The sequence below is a fragment of the Notolepis coatsorum genome (assembly GCF_963971535.1).
Source record: "Notolepis coatsorum genome assembly, chromosome: 13".
Classification (NCBI taxonomy): domain Eukaryota; kingdom Metazoa; phylum Chordata; class Actinopteri; order Aulopiformes; family Paralepididae; genus Notolepis; species Notolepis coatsorum.
This window is the reverse complement of record NC_140177.1, coordinates 67,583,528-67,608,569: the sequence shown is the minus strand read 5'-3', so window position 1 is coordinate 67,608,569 and position 25,042 is coordinate 67,583,528. Positions and strand designations below refer to the sequence as shown.

Sequence of the window (25,042 nt, the reverse complement as noted above, 5' to 3'; positions counted from 1 at the left end):
AGTAAAAATCAGATAGCAGGTTAGCACATGCGCTGTGTGAAGATGTTAGACGCTTCATGGAGCTGACTATGACTGTGTCATACTCTCTTTTTGTCATTACATCGTATCATGGGTGTGGGGTCGTAAAGGGGTGAACTGGTAACCTTTCCTCCCCCTTTTTTCTGTTGGTCAGGGGTAAACCCACCTGTCCTTCAAGGTTCCTGTCACGTTGCGTTTCGGCACGTTACAGGGTGAGGGGGGGGGGGGGGGGGGGAGGGAGTTTCCTGGTCCCACGCCCTGGAATATTGGGCGTGTGCACCGCAGAAATTCCCCCGCCATAGAGTACGTCACTGTGCGCGTCTCTGTTGGTAGGACTTCCGTGTGCTGCTCAGGTCCATATGATGGATCTGTTTCGGGGGGTGGTCAGGGCTCCTCCTCACGAAGCTCCTATTCGGGCCTTCTGTGAGTTGGGACTCTCCTTCCATGTGAGGGAGCCTCCTCAGAGTACAGAGCCTCCTCCTCAGATTGATAAGGTGAGTGGAACCTCAAGAAGGAGTCCTACTCTATTGTGTGTGTATTCGATTCAATTCGATTATTGAGTGTGTATGGGTTCAGTGCCTCCTCCCCGGAGAGCCCTAAAACCAAACTTTTACATGGCTCAAGGTGCAATATATTCTTTTCAATCTGTACAGCTCGCATGGGAAGTCTCTCTGGGGATTTCCGTCTCCTCTCTATGGGAGGGTGGTGGAATGTAAAAATGTAAAAAAAGAATTTACCCCCGGCCGTGTAGACTGGGATACATACTGTTGGTGCTTCCTTCTTTTCTTTTAAAAAGAGTTGGAGTTAGGAAGTATCACACCCCTCTTGTCGTTCCCCTGGGCGCCTTGGGGATTCAATGACAGGTCTAAATAGCCTGTTCATTGATGTGGTTGTGTCCCGACGCATGCATAGTGCTAGCTCGGGGTGTTCTGTAATCAGGCGACTGACTGGCACGCCTTGGTTGCTTGGGGTTAAAACAGCGTTTTTATAAAGCAACTGGGATGGAGGTTTTTCCTCTTCCGACGACCTGTTTTGGTTGTCGAAGGATTCTCGTTCATATCTGGGGGATGATGACGGAATGGATCTGAACATATGTAGATGGGTCTCACGCCCTGGGGGTGGGCCACCGGGCGCGGTTCGCCCCGAACGTCTGGGTGGCGCCTTCTTTTCATGTTTAAGATCAACACGCATATCTGCCCCTTCTCCTGGAGTAGGCATGTCGGCGTGGTTAGGGCACGGGACTGGTTCTGGTCACGCTGGTCCGGATCAGTTGAACCCGCTGTCCGCCGGGGATGCAGATCTGCTGTTCTGGTACCCTGAGGGACTTGGGCTTCTTTCAGGGGAAAAATGCCAGGTCGGTCCGGGTGTCACAGGGTTAAGCGCTATGGAGACCCTGGTTGGGTAAATTTTTTACTCAGCACTGTCGTAATGGCTTACGGCCTTGCCAACCTGTACACGCTCGATCTCGTCAGATCTCGGCCGCTACGCAGGTTGGTCCTGGTTAGTACTTGGTTGGGAGACCGCCTGGGAATACCAAGTACGGTGTGCTTGGGGCTGGTTCTCCATTATTTTCGCTCCTCTCTCACGCATGGCGAAGAGGGGCCTGTTGGGGTGGTCTTTGACCTCCTCTGGTGACCCTGTGCTTCCCGTATCGCCGGGCCCGGTCCGAAGTAATGTTTCGTCGACCCGTAGGCCTGGGATAACCCTTTTTTGAAAACTGAAACACTTGTACTGCGGTATAGCCAGTGTGTATCCGCAGGTGTGTTTTGGAGTTTTTTCTTGAGGGGTTATAGGAACAACCACCGCATTGGGTAACACCAAGGTGGTTGATTCCCTGGTGTGTTGAAGCAGTGTCAACTCCCGGGTTACCCGGTTGAGGGTGCCCCTGCACGTTCATGACGTCTGCCAATCGTGTCAGCCTTCTCTGCCTCAACCCCTCTGGGTGGGTTTTTTTTTTAAATGGAGGCTTGGTCATGCAACAACGCCAGCATACGCCCCTTCTGCCGGCGCGGCTGTGTTCAGCTGTCCCCTCTGGCGCCTGTCTCGTCCGCAGTCTCCAGGCTCGGGTTAACAGCCTGTTGCCTGGTTTTTCCCCGGTGCGCTGCCTGCTTCAGCGGGATTTGTAATTAATTAATCTAATCTAACCATTTTATGCCTGATTTATTCTATAATCATATTTCAAATTGCATGTGTCCGGATGGCAGAATTCAGTACTGTATCTACAAAACCATCTGTTTAATCATCTTCCATTTATTAATTTGCTTAGATTTTTCAGGTCTGGTAAATTTTAGCATGGTGTTATTCACAGTCAAAGATAAAAAAAAAATGCTCATTTGGTTCATTACAATTTACTCAAGCCTAGTAACAGACACAGTATTTCTGACACTGGGGAATACATTCCCTGAGATCCATAGATGTCCCTAGAATCAGATACCAAGAACATGCAAATGGACCATATTAAAAAAAGTCTGTAAATGTGTATTCTACGTTCTTATGGAATGAATGAGATAAAAAAAAAAAAAAAAAAATCATAATAATAATAATAATAATAATAATAATAATAATAATAATAATAATAATAATAATAATAATAATAATAATAATAATAATAATAATAATAATAATAATAATAATAATAATAATAATAATAATAATAATAATAATAATAATAATAATAATAATAATAATAATAATAATAATAATAATAATAATAATAATAAAAAAAATTTAAATACATTTTGAGTAAATGTTCATAACGCGATAATTTGCTGTGTAATTAATTAATCTAATTAACGCGATAAACTGACAGCCCTACTAACTACGTATTTATACAGGGGGGGGGGAATAAAACAAGTGAATATCATTGACGAACATAATGTGAATTACCACTGACATACATTATATGAATTACAGATATGATGTACAGACAGATATAGATAGATAGATAGATAGATAGATAGATAGATAGATAGATAGATAGATAGATAGATAGATAGATAGATAGATAGATAGATAGATAGATAGATAGATAGATAGATAGATAGATAGATAGATAGATAGATAGATAGATAGATAGATAGATAGATAGATAGATAGATAGATAGATAGATAGATAGATAGATAGATAGATAGATAGATAGATAGATAGATAGATAGATAGATAGATAGATAGATAGATAGATAGATAGATAGATAGATAGATAGATAGATAGATAGATAGATAGATAGATAGATAGATAGATAGATAGATAGATAGATAGATAGATAGATAGATAGATAGATAGATAGATAGATAGATAGATAGATAGATAGATAGATAGATAGATAGATAGATAGATAGATAGATAGATAGATAGATAGATAGATAGATAGATAGATAGATAGATAGATAGATAGATAGATAGATAGATAGATAGATAGATAGATAGATAGATAGATAGATAGATAGATAGATAGAGATAGATAGATAGATAGATAGATAGATAGATAGATAGATAGATAGATAGATAGATAGATAGATAGATAGATAGATAGATAGATAGATAGATAGATAGATAGATCTATCTAGATAGATAGATAGATAGATAGATAGATAGATAGATAGATAGATAGATAGATAGATAGATAGATAGATAGATAGATAGATAGATAGATAGATAGATAGATAGATAGATAGATAGATAGATAGATAGATAGATAGATAGATAGATAGATAGATAGATAGATAGATAGATAGATAGATAGATAGATAGATAGATAGATAGATAGATAGATAGATAGATAGATAGATAGATAGATAGATAGATAGATAGATAGATAGATAGATAGATAGATAGATAGATAGATAGATAGATAGATAGATAGATAGATAGATTATTTCTGTATTGTATTGTTTGTTTTGTAAAGTGTCTTTGAGCATTAGGAAAAGCGCTACATAAATCTGATGTATTATTGTTATTAGGAATGGTAGGCTTTTTTAAACGTTTCTCATCTGGGTAAGAGTTTCTTATCTGGGTAAGAGTGCTCTCGACCACTCTTAGAATTTGGTCTTGCCTGAGAGAAAAGCAACAATAAGAAAACATTGCTGAATCCCAGGTAAGAACAAAATAAGAGGAAATGCTAGTTAAGAACTAAATCTGTTCTTATATCGCTTCATGAATGAGGCCCAATGACCATACAGGGGTTCCAATAGTTAAAACCAATACAGGGGACAGATAAGGAGGTTTTGAAGGTAAACCTGGAAGCAACTAGCTTTATATTTTCATTGTTGTCCTGTGGCACAATGGCCTGCAGGTATGTCCTCTCATCTCTGCATAATGTTATTATTTCTTAGTATTCCAATATTATTATTTCTTATTATTTCTAGTTCAAGTTTCAAGTTTTGTTTTATTTGTCACATATACGGTACATGTACATTACAGTGAAATGCTTCCTTCTGTATGACCTTCCTGAGAATGTGCTTCATACTACAGTAAAAAGAAAAGTAAAGATAAATGAATATGAAAAGTTAAAGAGTAAAAGGTATTCCAATATTGGAACATTTCAGGCTTAGCATGTAAAAGGCTCAAACATTCTATTCGTGATGTATCAGTTATACACCCCCCTATCATACCAAGATGCACTGATATGAATTAGCTTCATAGCTTCAATGCTAGATGCAAAGAGGTCATTTCACATGTGCATTCATTGGAAAAACAGCAAGGTGGGGTAGAAATCTTTACAGACTGTAGAAATTGTAGACTAATCGTTTTTTTGATTGATTGATTGAATAGTTGATTGATTTAAATGAATAACACATATACAATTTAACAGGTATACATATCAGCCCACCATTTACAAATAGGATTAAAAAACACAATAAAGCAATAGGTTAAGTTACTTTAGTGGCTTTAGTCAACTATGGATGTCTTTAGTGAATGACTAATCTATTGTATATTCAATGTGAGAAAGTATGTTGATGATATTTGATTATTCTCTGTATTTTCTCCAGTATACCCAGGCTCTCCTAACCAGGCACCCTGCCCAGGTAGCTACTCCATGAAACCCTACCCGTCCCAGGAAGAGTATGGACACCCTGGCCAGGCTCCCTCTTCAGCAGACTTCCCCCCCCAGTCCCAACCGCCCGTCACCTTCCAGCCAGCAGCAGCAGGTCCCATGCTGGAACTCCCGTATGGAGGTCCTAACATGGGAGGGCCCCCAGGTTCAACTGTGGTTGCCCCTGTAGGGGTCCCTCCTGGTCTGGAGTACCTAATCCAGGTAGGCAGAGGGGGTGGGTGTCGGGGTCAACAGGTGCACAGCAGGGTAGAAAATATATATTTATTTTGATAAAGGCCATTTTACCCTCATGAGATTTATTAGGCTTTTTCCAATAAGAACCTTTGATTAACAAGGACAATGGTGTCATATTGAACTATGTCTGGAGATAGAGCTCCTCCTGGGTCTGCATGACAAAACTAAATCTGACTGACTTGAGTGGGTGGCGCAAGACAAATGGCATGGGATCACAGCTCATTCAAAACTAAATCATAGACACTAAATCTACCATTGTTCTTGTTTTATTTCTGTAATCCCAATTTAAGGGCATTTGTATACAAAGTTCCTGTTCATTTACTCCCCTTGTGTATTGGTTTAATCTAGATGTAATCAGCACCATCCTTGTGTATTGGTTTAATCTAGATGTAATCAGCACCCCCCTTGTGTATTGGTTTAATCTAGATGTAATCAGCACCACCCTTGTGTATTGGTTTAATCTAGATGTAATCAGCACCACCCTTGTGTATTGGTTTAATCTAGATGTAATCAGCACCACCCTTGTGTATTGGTTTAATCTAGATGTAATCAGCACCACCCTTGTGTATTGGTTTAATCTAGATGTAATCAGCACCACCCTTGTGTATTGGTTTAATCTAGATGTAATCAGCACCCCCCTTGTGTATTGGTTTAATCTAGATGTAATCAGCACCACCCTTGTGTATTGGTTTAATCTAGATGTAATCAGCACCACCCTTGTGTATTGGTTTAATCTAGATGTAATCAGCACCACCCTTGTGTATTGGTTTAATCTAGATGTAATCAGCACCACCCTTGTGTATTGGTTTAATCTAGATGTAATCAGCACCCCCCTTGTGTATTGGTTTAATCTAGATGTAATCAGCACCCCCCTTGTGTATTGGTTTAATCTAGATGTAATCAGCACCACCCTTGTGTATTGGTTTAATCTAGATGTAATCAGCACCCCCCTTGTGTATTGGTTTAATCTAGATGTAATCAGCACCCCCCTTGTGTATTGGTTTAATCTAGATGTAATCAGCACCCCCCTTGTGTATTGGTTTAATCTAGATGTAATCAGCACCCCCCTTGTGTATTGGTTTAATCTAGATGTAATCAGCACCACCCTTGTGTATTGGTTTAATCTAGATGTAATCAGCACCATCGTGCTCTGTAAATAACTATGTACAGATACCGAGATGTCACACCATGTTACCTGTTACCTGTTTATTGCACAATGTTTTATTTATTTATTTTATTTTATTGGATTCTATATGTTGTACCACTGTAATGCACATCGTTGCGGGCAAGACCACCCGCATTTCATTGTATACTTGTATGCCGTGACAAATAAAACTCTTGACTTGATGTAAATACAGGGTGTTGTTTGGCATAACATCCCACTTTTGCTTTTTCTCCCGTGTTTTTAGATTGACCAGATCTTAATTCAACAAAAAGTGGAGTTTCTAGAAGGTAAAGCTGGTTTCTGGTGAACAGAATAATAAAGCATATGATAAAAGTGGCCCCTGGCATTAAGCCTCCTCGCTCATCATAATCAATCATTATTCTACAACTGTCTTGTATCATAACTATAACCTCATATAGTATACCCATATATTACTGTTTACATACCTGTATGATATCCATGTACAGTATAATACTATAATACTGTTTCTACCATATATATATTTATCTACAACTGTTAATAACTCTTTATGCAAAAGCATTTGTGCAAAGGAGAATACGAGAGAGAGAGAGAGAGAGAGAGAGAGAGAGAGAGAGAGAGAGAGAGAGAGAGAGAGAGAGAGAGAGAGACTGATTAAGATGAATCCTTTCCTTACTGTATACTGAGGTGAAAACATAACACACATGATTCAACATTGTAAGTACACAAACATAACCCGTCATATTCATTTCAGTTGGTCATTGTTGGGCATAAGGCACTTTTGATAAAGGTTTTCACAAAATGGCATAAGCTATCCATATGCATGCATTTCCTAAAAATGTGGAGCAATGCCACAAACACAACTTATTGGCCATGGTTGACATTCAATGATAATCAGCCTGTTATAACTATGAGTCTGTTACTTCTACTTCCTCAGCCTTCATCGGCTTCGAGACCCAGAACCAGTACGAGATCAAGAACAGCCTCGGCCAGAACATCTACAAGGCCAAAGAGCAGAGCAACTGCTGCACCAGGAACCTCTGTGGCTCGGTGCGCAGTTTCGATATGAAGATCAAGGACAACATGGACAGAGAAGTCATCCGCCTAATACGACCCTTGCGCTGCTGCTGGTCCGGCTGCTGCTGCTGCCTGCAAGAGGTAGGTTTGTGTCTGTGTGTCTGCGTGTCTGAGTGTCTGCGTGTCTGCGTGTCTGAGTGTCTGAGTGTATGTGTGTCTGTGTGTCTGAGTGTCTGCGTGTCTGTGTAACGGATGGTATCGTGAAGCGCAGTCAAGAAGGGCTGGGGTGAGTAGCGGTGCTATGGGTTAAACTCACTCTCACATCCTCAAAAGACGCATAGACCCAGCACTTAGAAGTGAATTCACCTCTTGGAATAGCGGTCTGTGTTGTTGCCTGCGACGTGGGAGACCGGGGTTCGACTCCCACTCGGGGCATCGAAGTTTGAGGTGACGTTGTCACAACCGTTACAATGGTGCCGATTGACCCGGATGCCTTGGGTGGAGTGGAGTGAGTTTGAGAGGGTGAGTGTAACGGATGGTATCGTGAAGCGCAGTCAAGAAGGGCTGGGGTGAGTAGCGGTGCTATGGGTTAAACTCACTCTCACATCCTCAAAAGACGCATAGACCCAGCACTTAGAAGTGAATTCACCTCTTGGTATAGCGGTCTGTGTTGTTGCCTGCGACGTGGGAGAACGGGGTTCGACTCCCACTCGGGGGATCGAAGTTTGAGGTGACGTTGTCACAACCGTTACATCTGTGTGTCTGTGTGTCTGAGTGTATGTGTGTCTGAGTGTATGTGTGTCTGACTGTACAGTATGTGTGTACTGTATGCGTGTCTGAGTGTATGTGTTTCTGAGTGTATGTGTGTCTGAGTTTATGTGTGTGTGTCTGAGTGTATATGTGTCTGAGTGTATGTGTCTGGGTGTATGTGTGTCTGAGTGTCTGTGTGTCAGAGTCTGAGTGTATGTGTGTCTGAGTGTATGTGTGTCTGAGTGTATGTGTGTGAGTGTCTGTGTGTCTGAGTGTATGTTTGTCTGAGTGTATGTGTGTGAGTGTCTGTGTGTCTGAGTCTGAGTGTATGTGTGTCTGAGTGTATGTGTGTCTGAGTGTGTGTGTGAGTGTCTGTGTGTCTGAGTGTATGTGTGTCTGAGTGTCTGTGTGTCTGTGTGTCTGAGTGTGTCTGAGTGTCTGTGTGTATGTGTGTCTGTGTGTCTGAGTGTATGTGTGTCTGACTGTACAGTATGTGTGTACTGTATGTGTGTCTGAGTGTATGTGTGTCTGAGTGTATGTGTGTCTAGTGCAGGGGTGGCCAACCCGCGGCTCGCGAGCCGCATGTGGCTCTTTGCCCGTCAATGTGCGGCTATTCCATCCATAAAAAAATATATGTATATAATATTTTTTTTTGTCACTCATTCCATAAGGACGTAGACTAAACATTTACAATTTTTTTTTAAATGGTCCATTTGCATGTTCTTGGTATCTGAATCTAGGGACATATATGGATCAGTGTCAGAAATAGTGTGTATGTCACCTGACCCCACGGGAAGCATCCAGGTCTAAGGCTAAGGTGTGCACATGCACGGATACTCTTCCCACAGGGGCCAGCCGACCCACCACCATGAATTTCCCCAGGACCACAAACAGACACGGGAGAATGCGCCGAGAAACAGTAAGAAAGCTTTTATTGCATAAAAATATATAGTTTAATACAAGGTTAGATGTTAATATAAATAACTGGTCGGTTAGCCTATTTAAAAGACCCACGCCTCTTAAGCCTAGGGTAGTCTAAAAAGAGGAAGTGCTCCATGCCCCGTAAACCCACCCCCAGACGGTTACTCCCACCCACGTCACCTATCCCCACCCCTGAGACACTACACACGTGAAGGCAAAAAGAGTCTACCCTGCACACGGGTCTATGACTTCAAACGTCAACTTAGAATCACACTATACCACACGGTTCACTGCAAAACGTCCTGAAATAAGCATCGATATCACACTATCCCTCGGGGAGCCACGGCAAATGCTTTAGGGAGAATATAGGTAGATAAATACACACTAAGTGTTCACACGGTAAATTAAGGGGGTTTGGATAGGATAGTGGGTGTTGTTCACCACTAGGGGTTATGACCGGGCCTAGAATATTCCTCCCATATCCTAACCTAGGTCTGGGGCAGTGGAAGCGCTGAGTTACAAACAATACAAAAAGAAAGGTTATTAATAACCGGGGCCCGAAGCTGAGGGCCGGAAGGACGTCACCTCCTTCCGCTCCCGTAGCCCCTCTCGGCTTCGGGCTAAAAACTGTTCGGTCTGTACTGGGGTGTTTTAGGCCCTCCAAGCACCAGGCGTGCAATAATGTCCTTCCGCCTGCAATGAAAGGCACAGTCAGTAAGAGCACGGTTCCCCCCCCCCCGTTCACGGGTTCGTCACAATGCACACTTGATTAGATATCCTCCATATGATTGAGAAAGGAGAGAGAAAAAGGTAGTTCACAGAGGATGGAGAATCCACAATACTAGGTTCCAATCTTCGACAGTATTACTGGCTTTACTGTATGCCGTTCCGATAATCTTCAGCTTTACGCCACTAATAATATTCCTAATTCAAATGCAGTCACTGTTCGTCTACGTCTTCATTTACCACTCGGGAAAATAGTTTGTTTGTTTAGGCACGTATTCCACTGTCTTGTGTTCTTTACTCACGGCGCCCGGTGTGGCGATAATGTCCCTCCGGTCTGAAGCTCCACTCGTTTCCACTCTGGAGGAAACACTGCAGTCGCCGCTATGAACTGGTTCCACTGGAGGAAAGGTAAAACACAAAAAGAGCCGTGTATCCTCGCAGCCCTGCGTCCTCTGCTAGCGTCCTCTCGACTCCCGTTTTCGTTCTGCCATTGTTCGTCATTGGCACCGCCCCCGTCACGCCAGCCAGCCAATCACCTCGCGCTCCCTCCAACGATGCTCCCCAGCTGCGTAAGAAGAAGAGGGCACACATGTGTAGCCTGTATAACGTTTACATACGCTACCCCCCCCTGGTGGTCCTGCACTCGCCTGCTGTAGCTGTCGTCTGCACAAAATCACCATCCTCCCAAGATGGCTCTCTCCGCTCCCGTCAGGACCTCCTGGACTCCACTCCGTCTAAACACACAACAGGGACAGCATGGTGCAGTACAGCGACGGTACTTCACATATCATTATCAGCTGATATTTACTTGCCTTTTCCATCAGCCAGGTATGCCTTTAGGTCCTCTTCCAGACCATCCCGGGACACGTCCTCCTCTTTGGCTCCCGCAGGTATAGACACCCCCCATACAGACAGGGGCGTAGCTGGGGGTGGGGGGGTAGCTTAGGATGATTCCAAGGGCCCAGCACTGGGGGGCCCCCCAATTTTTTTTTTTTTTTTTTTTTTTTTTACTAGACATCACTCAGGTGTATTATTGATGCTCTCATTGATACTATGTTTGTTTCTGAAGTGTGTGTGTGTGTGTGTGTGTGTGTTGTGTGTGTGTGTGTGTGTGTGTGTGTGTGTGTGTGTGTGTGTGTGTGTGTGTGTGTGTGTGTGTGTGTGTGTGTGTGTGTGTGTGTGTGTGTGTGTGTGTGTGTGTGTGTGTGTGTGTGTGTGTGTGAGATATATAGAGAGAGAGGGGGGGGCTTTGGTAGACTATTGCATTGGTCCATTCATTGAAGATGAACGCAATGCGACATCCTTTACTAGGCTCACCCACCAACAGTGCAGGTGCTGAACTGCTGATCCGAATGTATAGGTAAAAACCATATTATGCGTTTTCATCAATAAAAAAATGGCGTTTCTGAGTGTATGTGTGTGTGTCTGAGTGTCTGTGTGTCTGAGTGTATATGTGTCTGAGTGTATGTGTGTCTGAGTGTATGTGTGTCTGAGTGTATACTTTAGGGGGCTTTCTCATTAGGAGCGGGTGCTCCGTCCTCGCTCCGTCTTTGAGTGCGAACTCCCTCTCCCCCCTCTGGTTTGTGTACACACACTGCAGTCTTGGTTCACTCTGGGTTTTGTTTACGGTTTGCGTTTTGAGCGTGTAAGCTGCCGTAGGCGATGATGTCACACTCTAACGTCAACACATGGAACAGTTGAACATACGGAGATGGAAACTGGATGCCCGATATAAAGAAACGAATAACCAATAAATATGAAGTTATCTTTGAACCTCTGTTGTCAAGCCTTGTCAATATAACCCACCCCCTTTTCTCACAAATGAAACTGGTGTCGTGGAGTCCGCTTTGAACATAACGCTAGTTAGCTTAGCCTAGTTATTGGATAACTAGTTAACAGCTAACGTTAGCCCATTGCTCGCGTCAATTATATTGCATGTCATTGAAGGTCCGTGCTGGTCTGTGTCTAATGAAATTACAATTGCATGTCATTGAAGGTCCACGCTGGTCTGTGTCTATAATGAAATGAGAGGAAAGCTCTGCGCTAAAGCAAGTCTCATCTCAGCCGCGACGTGACAACATACTCGATGTTATATAAAAATTATCTTGCGGTCTACTTGAAAATCAGCCTGCAATCTACCGGTCGATCACGGCCGACTGGTTGGGCACCACTGGTCTATAGAAATAAATGCATTCGAACAAGAAACCAATGTATAGACATAGCAATGGCTAAACAATTGCCAGGCCTAATGCGAGCCAGGGAAGTCTTGGGCTTGTAACGTGGCTTCATCTAGAAGTTTTCATCCACTGAGCCGTGAGGCTCAACATGCTTGTTTGGTTGAGGTCTGAACTCGCCAAATTGCCCATAAATATCGTCTTTGTGGGATACAAACATTTTAAAAAATATAAAAAATATAATATTTTTTTATTTCTTTTTTTTGACGACCAACAGTCGACTAACGGCAAATTTTGGCCAATCATAGTCGACCATCCAAATCCTTAGTCGGGGACAGCCCTACTGTCCGGTGATCTGGGGAAGTGCTGGAAGAGAGAAACTGGGAAAACTACAAATGACACAGAACAAAGCAGCGCGCCTTGCTCTGAAGTGTAGGAAAAGGTCAAACATAGTAAGTATGCATGAAAAACTGTCATGGTTAATGGTAGAACAAAGACTAAATGTAAATATCATAATGTTTTTTAGAAATATATATAAGAACAAAAAACCTGCTTATCTATATGACGAGATACAATTCACAATAAACAGACACAGTTACTCCACCAGGCATGTGTCCATGGAAAGATGTACTGTAAGGATGCCAAGAACAAATGCAATGAAAAGGACTGTGATGTATAGAGCCATGACTGCATGGAATTCCTTACCACCTGCATTAACACTTTGAGTGCCACGCCGGGTTTTCCTTTTTACCCCCTGAATGCCACCATCGGCGCCAATGTTAACGTTAATATCGCCTAATCTATGTTTTAAATTATGGCTATGTGTCTAATCTGCCCATCGCATTATCAAAGACTATTTTCCAGTCAGTGCTGTCAAGGCAGATTGGTTTTTTATCGCGTCATTTCCGTTTCAGAGCATTTAGAAAAGCACCCGTTTTCAGATAAAAAAACAGCCCATTCTGGACCATTCTATGAAAATCGTCTTTTACTGGAATATTCCACAACGTTGATATTCGTCGGCCTTTTTATGAATCGTTTTCAAATAAACGCTAGATGATCAATATTATACGTGCACGCAAGCACATTCGGGCCGCGCACGGATAATCGCCGCGTTGATTTCCTCTCTGACTTTTACAGTGAAACCGAAAGAGCCCATTTCACAAAACAGCTTATAACTTCATCAAAATTAGTCTGATTATCCGAACACTGATAACATAGAGTTCTTACCTGACATCAGATGGTATCCAACTGGTATATTCCAATTCCTGATCACCATTCGAAAAAATCGATAAGTGTATAGATCCAACGCGATACAGTAGAACTCCATGATCAGCGGGGCTCAGAGGATCCAGAATGAACTCTGGTAACCCCGGCTGGATCAGTGGACTGGAAAATGTGGAGTACCGGATTTTTTTCCCCATCCATTTTCATTGAGTCCATTCCAAAATCCCTTATGTCATCTGAAAGACGATAGGGGGCGCTTTTTTCCACATAGAATCTCCGGCGGTGCTCGTGTATACTCGGGTAGGCTCGCGTGATGCAATATGATTTCAGATCGCTAAAAAAAAAATAATAATAATTCCGAGAAATCTCATGAGTGGCTTTCAACCACATAAAAATAAACCCGAGATATCTCGTGTGTGGCAGTTAAAGTGTTAACTAGGTTTGAAGAAAAACAGACATTTAAAAAACACCTTAAAAATCATATAAGAAAGAATGGTACTGTCAGTTAAGTAAACATAGTGGGTGATTGAGAAGATGGGTATGTGTGATTGGTGAACTTAGATATTTTATTATAATATTTGTATGTGTTATTGATTGTATTGTATTGATTTTATTGTATTGTATTGATTTGTGTGGACCCCAGTAATAGTAGCCTATGCCTGTGGCAATGGCTAATGGGGATCCGAATAAACTAAACTAAACTCCACGCGTAGCCATGGGATGGGGGATGGTATCTGCCACAATATGTTTGCCAGAACATAAAAACAAAATAGAAAAAATGTACTTGCCAATGCGCTGTCACCTACCCACAACCCCACTTTGGGTCGTGACCCGTAGTTTGAGAACCGCTGCTCTATAGGCAAAAGAGCTCTTCTGGGAATTGTGCTTTCTTTACTTTTTTGTTTTGGTTTGATATGTGGGCGTGAGTTTAGCAACATGTGAATCTCTCCAGATCTCTCTTGGTAGAGCCTGAGGTGTGTCCAAAGGTAGCAACACCTCCCCTATACCCACTGAAATCCAACCCACACATCAGACAAAAACAAAACATTTAAACAAAGTTCAATACCGAGAAGGGTTCTTTTGCCTACATTACAGATTCTACCTCTGACCATATTGAACAGCTGAGGTAGGAGGACACAATCATAGATCTTGAGAGCATAGAAAATACCCTACTCCCTGGCAAGTTGAAACTTTGCTGCTTGCAGTTTGAGCCATAATATGTGGTTTCCGTCATCAAAGTCGACAAACACAAGAGACATTTGAATCCTATATGTGTTGTGTGAATTGGTCTGCAGATTCAAATAAAGCTAGATGTGTCTGTCAACCACAGATGGAGATCCAAGCGCCACCGGGCACCACCATCGGTTACGTGAAGCAGAACTGGCACCCCTGTCTTCCACGTTTCTCCATCCAGGGGGCCGACGAGGAGACAGTCATGAAACTGGAGGGACCCTGCTGCACCTTCAACCTTTGCTGTGGGGACGTCCACTTTGAGGTGAGAAAGGACTAAGTGTAGGAATTGTTAAGGTTTTGCAGCAGCTAGTGAAGCATATTCAAGTCACGGGGCACATTTAAATAATAGAGACCATTCACGGAATGTTTAGAATGCCCGTTTGTCAGGGCGGCTACATGGCGTAGTGGGCAAGGCGCTCGCCACGAAATCTGGAGACGCTGGGCTCGCCTGTTCGAGCCCAGCGCTCGACATTTGCTTTCAGTTTAGCTGGTCGTCCACAGTAATACACATTGGCCGTATTACGGGGAGGGAAACTGATGGGTGGGGATCGGGCGTTGTGGACAGCGACTCCTACAGGTCGGTTGGTGCGCCTGCGCAGTAGAATCAGGAAGTGTCAGGGGCAGCGTGAGCCTCCCACGCGTTACTCCTCGACACTGAGAGATCGAGCTGCGCAGGTGAAAAGATGCGACTGCTGTTACCTCAAGTACCGGAGGGGACTTGTGCTATGTATGACTTAGTCCACATTGCAGCCGGCTTGTGGGAGGCAAGAAACAGCGTCCGTGACAGGGGAGGGTTGAATTGGATGATACGAAATTGGGATGGGAGAAAATATAGAAAATGGGAGAAAAAGTGGATAAAAAAAAAGAATGCCCGTTTGTCCTCCATGTTGGAAGAAACAATGGGCTGTTGATCGGAAAATGTTTTTTGAATGCATTAATCGCATGACTTGCTTGTGTTAATTGTGTACAGAAGCTAAATGCATCTGTAGGGGCTGCAGTCAAAAATAAATACATGACAAAATGGTTAAAGAAGGTAATCATGGGGCCCAGGAGTCTTCAATAACTTTCATGAATACATTTGTTCTGATGTAACAATATCTTTGTTGGCAGACGGCTCCTTCAGACAATCTCTGTTAACATTACTGCTACCAAGCATAATCAGCAAGCATAGCGTAGCTTCACCTGTTAACATTACTGCTAACAAGCATAATCAGCAAGCATAGTGTAGCTCCACCTGTTAATAAAGATCGGACGGCCCGAATGCGGGCCGCCACACACTCATGTGCACATCGCAGCACTTTTCCCTCGTCTGTCGGCTCTGGGCTGCTTTTTCGCCAATCAACCAATACATTGTTGGAAAGTTGAATTTGCTGCCTTTCGATCCTCACCCCACTCAACGTATTGCGTGATTCCATTCTCGAGTTACAAGACGAAACATGCGGCGAGCGTCATTTGATAAGCCGTTCGGATGAGTGACCACGTCCACTCCAGTTGTGAACAGTCCTGAACTGACCAGTCACTGCTGATGGCGAAAATGATTGACCACTGTTGTAGCCAAGGAGCGTCATAAGAAAACAACAGAACACCCAGAGGCAGCCTTTATTGTTGCAGATTTTAATCACTCCAACCTAAAGTCTGTTCTCCCCATATTTCACCAGCATGTCTCTTGTCCAGTGTTGGGAAAGTTCACTTTCTACATTAACTAGTTCAGTTCACAGTTCACAAATTTTTAAATGAACTGGCTCAGTTCATAGTTCATAATTCAAAATGTTTAACTAAAGTTCATGGTTTAAAAAATTAACTAGTTTATAGTTATTTTTTCAATATGATGCTGCAAGCTATTATTTGTCAAAATGATTGCCACAACCCATATAGAACCACAGACAGCAATCAGAATACTGGCATTTCCATCACACTGTGATTATTTATCAGTGTTTCCCCGACCATTGCCTTGAAGGGGCGACACAGTCCCGCGTAACGAGTCTCTCTCTCTGCACGCAACACGCACACACCAAAACCTGTGTGTGTGTGCCCGTCCCAAATCTGGCACACTTTTGAACGAAGTTATACTGTGATAGAGCGCCGAGAATGAACGCGTTCACAATTACGTCCATCTAGCGGAAATACAGTATGTTCAGTTCACGTCGCCCAAAATATGAACGAGTTCATGAACGCGTTCAGGTACATCACTGCTCTTGTCCCACAAGAGGAGACAAGACATTAGACCATGTTTAGACCAATATAGCTGATGCATATAAATCTCCCACCTGGGACAATCTGACCACCTCTCTTTGTTCATGCTCCCAAAATACACCCCACTCATCAAACATGTGAAGCCCTCAGTTAGAACAGTCATAATATAGCCTGAGGGGGCAGACAGTGGTTCTAACACACAGACTGGAGTATGTTTGCCACTCAGGCCTCCATGGACTCCTAAACATACATTGACTCCTAAACCTCCTCTATTGTTGACCACATCAACTACATTGACAGTGTCACCACCCTAAAACAGATCACTACATTCCCCAAACAGAAGCCGTGGATGAACAAAGAGGTCCATTCACTACTAAAGGCACGTGACACTGCTTTTAGATCTGGTGATGCGCAGGCCTATACTGTTCAGCCAGGACTAACCTGAATAGGGGAATCAAGTGGGCCAAGCACAGCCACAAGCTAAGGGTTGAAGAGCACTTCACCAACTCTGACCCCTGATGCAGGTGGCAGGGCATCCAGGCCATCACAGATTACAAACCCACCAACAACCAGGAGGCGCCCACCAACGCTTCCGTATATTCATTATTAAATATCTACAAACTTTACCCTGAGGGATGATTTACAATAAAGTGGTAAAAACTGAAAAGTAGGATACTTACATTCTTGAGGCTAGAACTCCCAAAATAGCGTTAGCATAAAAAAAGAAGGTAGGCCAGCTGTAGTTTACAACTTTGTCTTGAGGTTCCACAAGTTGATCAAAATCCAAACGGGGCTTTTAGACTGCTCAGAGACTTTAGCGATCGTCACCCTATAACGCCATAGTTGTTGTTGTTACTGGCACATTTCTCAAACGGTGTCTGAGGAAGGCATGCAACATTGTCAAGGACCCCTCTCATCCCAATCATGGCCTGTTTGCTAGGGTGACCAAACGTCCTCTTTTGCCCGGACATTTCCTCTTTTCACGCCCTGTCCGGGGCGTCCGGGGGGGGGGGGGGGGGGGGGGGGGGGGGGGGGGTTTATAAATTCATGGTAATGTCCGGGGTTTCATTGTTTTTCAGTTTCAGTTTCAGTTTCACGGCCCTTTGCGAGCATCTGAAGGCTCGGGACTGCATTTTTCGCAGAATTAAAGCGATATTCGTTGGCGTTCGAATGCCATCTGATGCCAAAATCCGTGCCTCGGTTCTCGAGTTACATGCCGATATGTCAGGCGTGCGACTTTTTACATGGCGTGCCAGATTACTCCCGGAGAAGCATGCAGCTGCAGAGCCGCAGAGCCAGCGGCGCTCTCAGGGCCGCGCGCTGACGGCCGCGCTGTGAGGGCCGCTCAGCAGGACACCCCCCCCCAATGGCTGAATTGCCAATGGCTGAATTGGAGTATTGCACTGTGCAGGCACAGCTGCGAGATCCGCGAGGGGCCAGACTCACACAATATCTTGAATGAATGCGTTTATTTATTTCGAACATAAATTGAAAATAAATAATAATAAAAAAACAAGTAATAAACAAATTAAAAAACAAACAAGCAGGAGTATAGAATGAAGTGTAAACGTATGTATTCCTACCCCCTTGATTGATTGATTGATTGAAAACTTTATTAACAGATTGCAGAATGGGTACAATACAGTACGGCTCAATACACACAATTGTTAAGGGGATGCAGACCAGAGAAAGACTTTTGTCTGGTTTACATCAGGGTCCCCCATTTTCAATTCATCATAACATATGACATACATGCCATACAGATAGACAGTATTCAGTATACCTTCACACTCTATTATCTTATGCAACTCATATTCACTCCACAAACTGAAATATACATACATTGTTGAATGAACAGCCTGTTTCTTGAAGTTAGACTCTCCTCTAAATTGTAACCCCCCTCTCTATAACAGAATTTTTGGATGTTACCTGGGAGTGAATTGTTTCGTGCTTTAAACATGATTTGTGCAGTCTTAAATTCAGCCAGGTCCCAGAGTTTCATGGCATGTGATTTAAAAAATAGTGTGTTTGTGTGTTCCAGATATCCTACCTTATTGATAATCAAATCAAAATCAAATGTATTTGTAAGGCCCGACAACACACGTTAATGTCCCTTCAGGCCCATGTCCCTTCAGGCTATGGATTTGCGGTGTTTTCCAGCTTATACAAAAAATATATATATTATTTTGGAATATTGCAACATACACAAAAACGTGAGTACACAAGTTCAACTCATGTTCAGCCCTATGTTACTCATTAGCACTAAAAGTGATTTTTCTTTATTGTGTACGAAACTTCAGAATGTTATCTTTCAAAAGAGACCAGGCTTATGCATGTGCTATAAGCATAAAGTATAAAGATAAGCTTTGCAAAAAAAGTATGCAGTCCTCAAGTTTAAGTTAAAAAAAATTGCCACTTTTCTGGGCGCATGTTATGTGGTTAAATTTGGGATATTGCAACCACTGCAGAAAAATGTGAGTACACAAGTTCACGTTCAACTCAAGTTCAGACCTATATGCTACTCTATTTCATTAGCACTAAAAGTGATTTTCCTTTTTTGCATTAGTAACTTCAGAATGTTATCTTTCAAAAGAGACCAGGCTTATGCATGTGCTATAAGCATAATGTATAAAGATAAGCTTTGCAAAAAAAGTATGCAGTCCTCAAGTTCAAGTATTAAAAAAAAATGGCCGCTTTTCTGGGTGCATGTTTCCAAGCATATGTTAAAACAATAAAGGCATCTTTGAGTAAACTTTGAGTAGAGATTCAAGATTCAAGAGGTTTATTCATCACATACAGTACAGTACACAAGACATAGTGAAATGAAGGTGTGCAAAGTATCATTAAGTATCTCGAGGCTGGGGCCAGCATGTCCTCTTTTTTGGAAATCAAAATATGGTCACCCTACTGTTTGCCCTCCTCCCCTCCGGGAGACACTACACAGGAACCTCCGCTCCAAGTCAAGCAGACTCAGGAACAGCTTCTTTCCCTCAGCTTTCATCTCTCTGAACTCTGTGCCACGTTGACAGGCCCCCACACCATAGACACTCTGAACACTGACTCCATTGCCATGAGATAACTCTATTGTGCAATTCTGCATGCTTCAGTGCAAACAGTCAATAAAAAAACATACCCTGTTCCAAAGTGGCCTTGCTCCTCTGAAAAGATTAGATAAAAGTTGCACCTTGCCCGCGGCACGGTGGTATAGTGGTTAACACAGTCTCCTCACAGCTAGAATGTCCAGGGTTAGATTCCGTTGCCAGTTACCCAGGTGGGGTATCTCCCGGGCCTTTCTGTGTGGAGTTTGCATGTTCTCCCCGTGCTCGCAAGGGTTTCCCCTCAAGGGTCAAACGCAGAGAGGAACATTTCATCAGCAACCCAGAAGAAAAAATTGTGTGTGTGCCACTGCATGATGACATTGTCAATGTGTGCAATGAATGAATAGTTCTTCAAAGTCCAGTTTAATCCTAATCTTAATCTTCTCAAAGTATATAAAGAGTATATAAATAGTTTAATATTTAATAGATTCTAACAGATCGATACTAGGATAGAATAGAATTTCCATTCTATTTCACTATTTTCAAAGATTAAAAACTCAATTAACAAATTCTAAAAATCTTTTATTTTTTCAGTTTTCAGTCTTTTAAAGTTTCTCATCACCTTACAACTAAATCTTAACTAAATCCTACAGATTGGCAAGCAGAAAGACAAGCTCTGTAACACAAAGGTTAATGGCAATCTAGAATCGTTGAGGAGCAGTTAATGTTTTTAGTTTCATGAGAATAGAGCTACCATGAGGCCCAAGAGGAAGGGTCATGGGGTCACCAAAATCAATAGGCTTCGTCCACTAGGGGTCATGAATGTGCACAGTCAATTATAAAAGATTTGAACAAAATTTATTTGTGATACACTAATTCTAAAATGTCTGTCCACTGTCCTTCAGGAATTATATGCTATTATATTATGATTAGGTGAGACAGACGGAGAATAATATCCCAGACACTATCCTTCAGAATCAGGAATAATATGCTATTATGTTATAATTAGGTGAGACAGACAGAGAACTGCATCCTCTGCAACATACGGTTATCCTATAACCATAGTTATATATCGTATTAGCTTACGCTCTGCTCGTAGTGGAACATATCCCATAGCCAGTCTAATACTGAATAAATTTCTTCACATGTACACACCCATCCGCCTGGCCACACCCCCATCCGCTCCTCTACATAAGCGGGGATGTGGCGATACTACATTTCAATTTTTTACATTTAGTCATTTAGCTGACGCTTTTATCCAAAGCGACTTACAAGTTCTGTACGACAAGACAGCAAGAAGGGTACAACTCTATCAGCTGAGTAACAATGTTCATCAAGTGTTGCGTGTTACAGTGTAGGTTAGTTTATTAGGACAAGTGCATGACAGTAAGGTTAGTCAGGGTTCGATTTTTTTTTTTTTTTTTTTTTTTTTTTACTCATACTAACAGCTCCTTCCCTATTTTCACCACCGACAAGTGTCTGTATACACCACTTGAGTTTAGCGCCGAAATAGTTGTTGGAAAGGAGCTACGTGGACATTGTATCTTATTTTTTCTCTCTCTCGCCAATTTTCGAGAAAAGCTAAATCATAATGTCTGCACCTTCGGGGGGTTCGAACGCTCACAATGTCACCCTTCACCAGCGTTTCTCCATTGCCGCGTCCGCCGTGCATCGTGGGGCTGCTCTGACTCCACGGTCGTGGCAGTCAGATACGCCCGAGCGGCGCCCGGTGGTGAGTCTGCCTCTCCGAGGGGCCGTTGAGCCGCCGTCTCCCGTGAGATGGCCTGGTTCCGGCCCTGGTTCCCCCGCCAGTAGACGGTCAGCCGAAAGGCCGACAGCTCCTCTGGTGCCTGGGGATTTGCGATGCAGGCTCTTCGCCTTTGCTCGCTCCCGTCATAGGGCGGCGAGCTGCAGGGGCGAACGGCCTGGCTTTGGGGATGTGCTGGAGCCGAACGAGAGTGCTCTTGCGCTGTCTCTGTTTCCGATGGAAACTGAGGATCACATGGAGGGAGCGAGATCGCTCTTGTTTGATGCCCCAATGGATTCGTATCATTCTCCCCCTCGGGGTGTGGCAGGGAGTGTTGCGTCTCCTTGGGGTCCCTTGTTCTCCGGTGTTGGGTTAAAACCTCTGACCCTGAGACAAGATGCCCAGCTATCTGCCGCGTCCGATGGTGGCGCCCGACATGGCAGCCTCCCGTACGTGAGGGACGTGAGTGACGTGGAGGGAGGTGCGCAAGGGGAGTTGCGTGCCTTGTTTCCCGAGCTCATGACGGCCGCCGCAGCCGCTAATGGCATGGCTTTGCTGCAGCCTCTGCCTGCACCTATTCCTGATGACATGATAGGTCATCTCTGGCAACGTTGTCCTGTGAGAGAGACGGGCGTTGTCTGCCCATTCTTCCTGTCAATGGAGGCCTACGTGAAACAGGGACAGGTAATCTCCCGCATCACTGGCCTTACCCCTGCCTACGTGCCAGTCACGCGGGTGGCGGGTTTGGTCCAGGGACTAAAGGACGGGGTGCCTCGGCTTGATAGCCCGATGACATCCATTCTTTGTCCCGAAGTGGTGTGGGAGCCATTGCAGAAGCCGGTTCCCCAAGGGAAATCGGCTAGGCAGATGGCTAACTGGAGTGACCAGGCGTACATCGCCACGACTCAGAGCCTAGCTGCGACGTCCAACATCGTGCAGCTAGCTCCACTACATGTCGGGGATGATGGTGGGGGGTCGGTATTGGACGACCATCAACAGTACCTTCACGCCCAGGCGGCTGGAGCCATCCTGCACCTTACCCAGCTGCAGGCGATAGCCGCCGGGAAGGGGCGCGCCCTGGCCACTCTGTCCCAGCGTCACCTTTGGCTGGAGCAGGCGAGGGTGCCGGAACAGAAGAGGATTCCCCTGCTCACAGCCCCCCTCTCCGATGCTGGGCTCTTCGGGTCGACCATGCAGCAGATGACGGCTGCCTGCAGAGAGATGGAGGAGGAGCGCGCTGTGCTCCAACCCCATTTCCCCCGACCCGATGCCACCGGTGATGGCCGACGGAAACAACGCCGGCAGAGGACCGCAACCGTTGCCTCCGCCACCACCGCCGCAGCTGCTGGGCCTTCGTCCAAGAACGCCAGGAGTGGAGGGAGTGCCTCATCCTCCGCAGCCAGCCGCTCCACGCCCGGAGGTGACGGTAGGGATCGACGTGACCAGGCGCCCCAGAACGTCCCTCCGGGCCGGCTCCCCATGGGGGCAAGCACCGTGCTGCACACGGCAGGCGCCGCTAGTGACTCTCCCCTGTTTACCCCTGTTCCCTTCCCCGCCCCAACATATAATTTTGTTACTAAATAAAAGGTCCCTCCTGGTGGGGGACTGTTTTTTGTTACAAAATGTGTTTTTATTCACTGTTATATATTGGGGATACGTGTATAAACCCTCACCTAGCTGTGGGGTTGTGTGTTGTTTAAGTGAGTAGGACAGTTTTCTTATAAATCGTTCTGGTCGCTATATATATATGTGTGCTTGGCAAGGCCTGTGGCTAGCACTCGGTCGAAAGACTTGTCTTCCCTCTCCATGAAGAAGACTGTGTTCTTCTTGTAATGGTAAATTGTACCGTTTTATCTGAGGGGGTTGTGTGTATTCTGTTACATTGGAAACATGGCATTGAGTCCACAACAGAAGTGCTCGTATATGTAGCTTGTACCGAGGTCTTGACCCTCTCTTAAACGTATGTGTTTTTTCTTAGACATAAAACACGGGTGACTTGTTTCGCACATGAGCCTAAAGCCTTGTATATAAAACCTGTTCGCAAACGAGTTATCGTCTGTGGCTGGCGTGCATTGGTTTAGCTTATCCTAGTGGATATACGCTTTTCATGTAGCATGCTGGCTACGCGGGTATCATCGCTGCTGGTTGTTTTTCATCGTATCATCGGGGTCATGAGGGGGTGAACTGATAAACCTCAAGTTTCAAGTTTCTTTATTAGTTGTCATACAGAAGTACAGAATACTTTTATACAAAATGCTTTTTCTGTTACGCTCCAGAGACTGTGCTAGACAAAAATAGATAAGTATAAAATAAAATAAGTATAGCAGTATAAAATAGAAGTCACGTACGTAGACACAAGTGTTCAGTATGTACATATGTACAATGTTCAATGCAGAGTAGAAGTAACTGAGTTACCATACAATATACTATACAATATACTAATATACAATATACTATATAGTGCAAATGGGAAATGGGATGAGGTACAATTTAGGTACAATTTACAGTAAGGTGTAATGAGGTATGGGTTGTAGTGCAAATTCTTTACCAATAAATATAAAGTGTGTTTAGGTATTCTAAAGTGTGTAAAGTGGGTGCTGCAGTGAGTTGTTTGTTTAAAGTGAGTGTGTGCGTGTGGATGTGTGTGCTGTGAGTGCATTTGATGGTTGTTATATAGTGTTATTGTTCGTTGAGCATCCTGATGGCCTGGGGATAGAAGCTTCTTCTGAGTCTTTCTGTGATTGCCATGAGCAGCAGTCAGGCAAGCGATACCGGAGTCTCATGGCAAGCACAGAAAGACTCAGAAGAAGCTTCTATCCCCAGGCCAGCAGTCAGTTTTTTCTGATTGGTCAGGGGGTTGGGCCTCCTGTCCTTCGGGGCTTCCTGTCGCACTGTTTGGTCAGCACGTCACAGGGTAGGGAGAGGGGGGGGAAGGGAGTTCCCTGGTCCCACGCCATATTTGGGCAGGTGGGTCACGGAATTCCCCCCGCCATAGAGTACGTCACTGAGCGCATTTCTATTGGTTGTGAGACTTCCGTGAGTTCTTTTCAGGCTCCATGTTGTGGACCTCTGTTGTTGTCAAGATGAGTTATGCGGTGCGTGTGAACTTAAAGAAAAGTTTTCTGCTCTGCGCTCTGTTGCATGTCTTGAGCTTTTGGTCACTTAGTAGCTTAATGTTACATATATCTTTTTAAATTGTTACTCATGTGGGAAGTCTCTCTGGGGGTTCCCTGTCTCCTCTCTTTATACAGAGCCGTTTTGACAGGGGTGTTTTTTCCCTCAGACGCGTCATATGGGACCCCTATCTGTGTCTCTTGGCCGGCTTCCTGCCGCTCTCCCAGGCGGCTTGGAGGGAACGTTATATGGGTTCTTGTTAGAATTACCATTGATATGTTTTGGGTCTTGATGTGTACATAGTGCTGGCCCTGGGTGCTTCTGTGTGGAATCACAAGTGGGCTTGCGCGCCTTGGTTGCTCATCATTGAAACGGTGTTTTCATGGGGCAACTTGGATGGAGTTTGTCTCTTCCGAGCGCCAGTGTACTAGATTAGTCTCGATGAATTCTCGTT

General features: G+C 44.0%; 1 protein-coding gene across 1 annotated transcript in view; it reads left to right on the top strand.

Annotated features, from left to right (window-relative positions):
* Positions 1-5,068: 5,068 nt before the first annotated feature.
* The window catches only part of LOC311239388 (phospholipid scramblase 1-like), a gene marked incomplete at its 3' end in the record, with an annotated part of 84,574 nt that continues 64,600 nt past the window's right edge, over positions 5,069-25,042 (top strand). The window contains exons 1-4 of the mRNA XM_084327695.1: positions 5,069-5,274; positions 6,717-6,759; positions 7,389-7,609; positions 14,594-14,758. Of these exons, the coding sequence (XP_084183821.1) occupies positions 5,173-5,274; positions 6,717-6,759; positions 7,389-7,609; positions 14,594-14,758 (531 nt within the window). The 5' untranslated portion in view covers positions 5,069-5,172. The remainder of the gene's footprint in view (positions 5,275-6,716; positions 6,760-7,388; positions 7,610-14,593; positions 14,759-25,042) is intronic.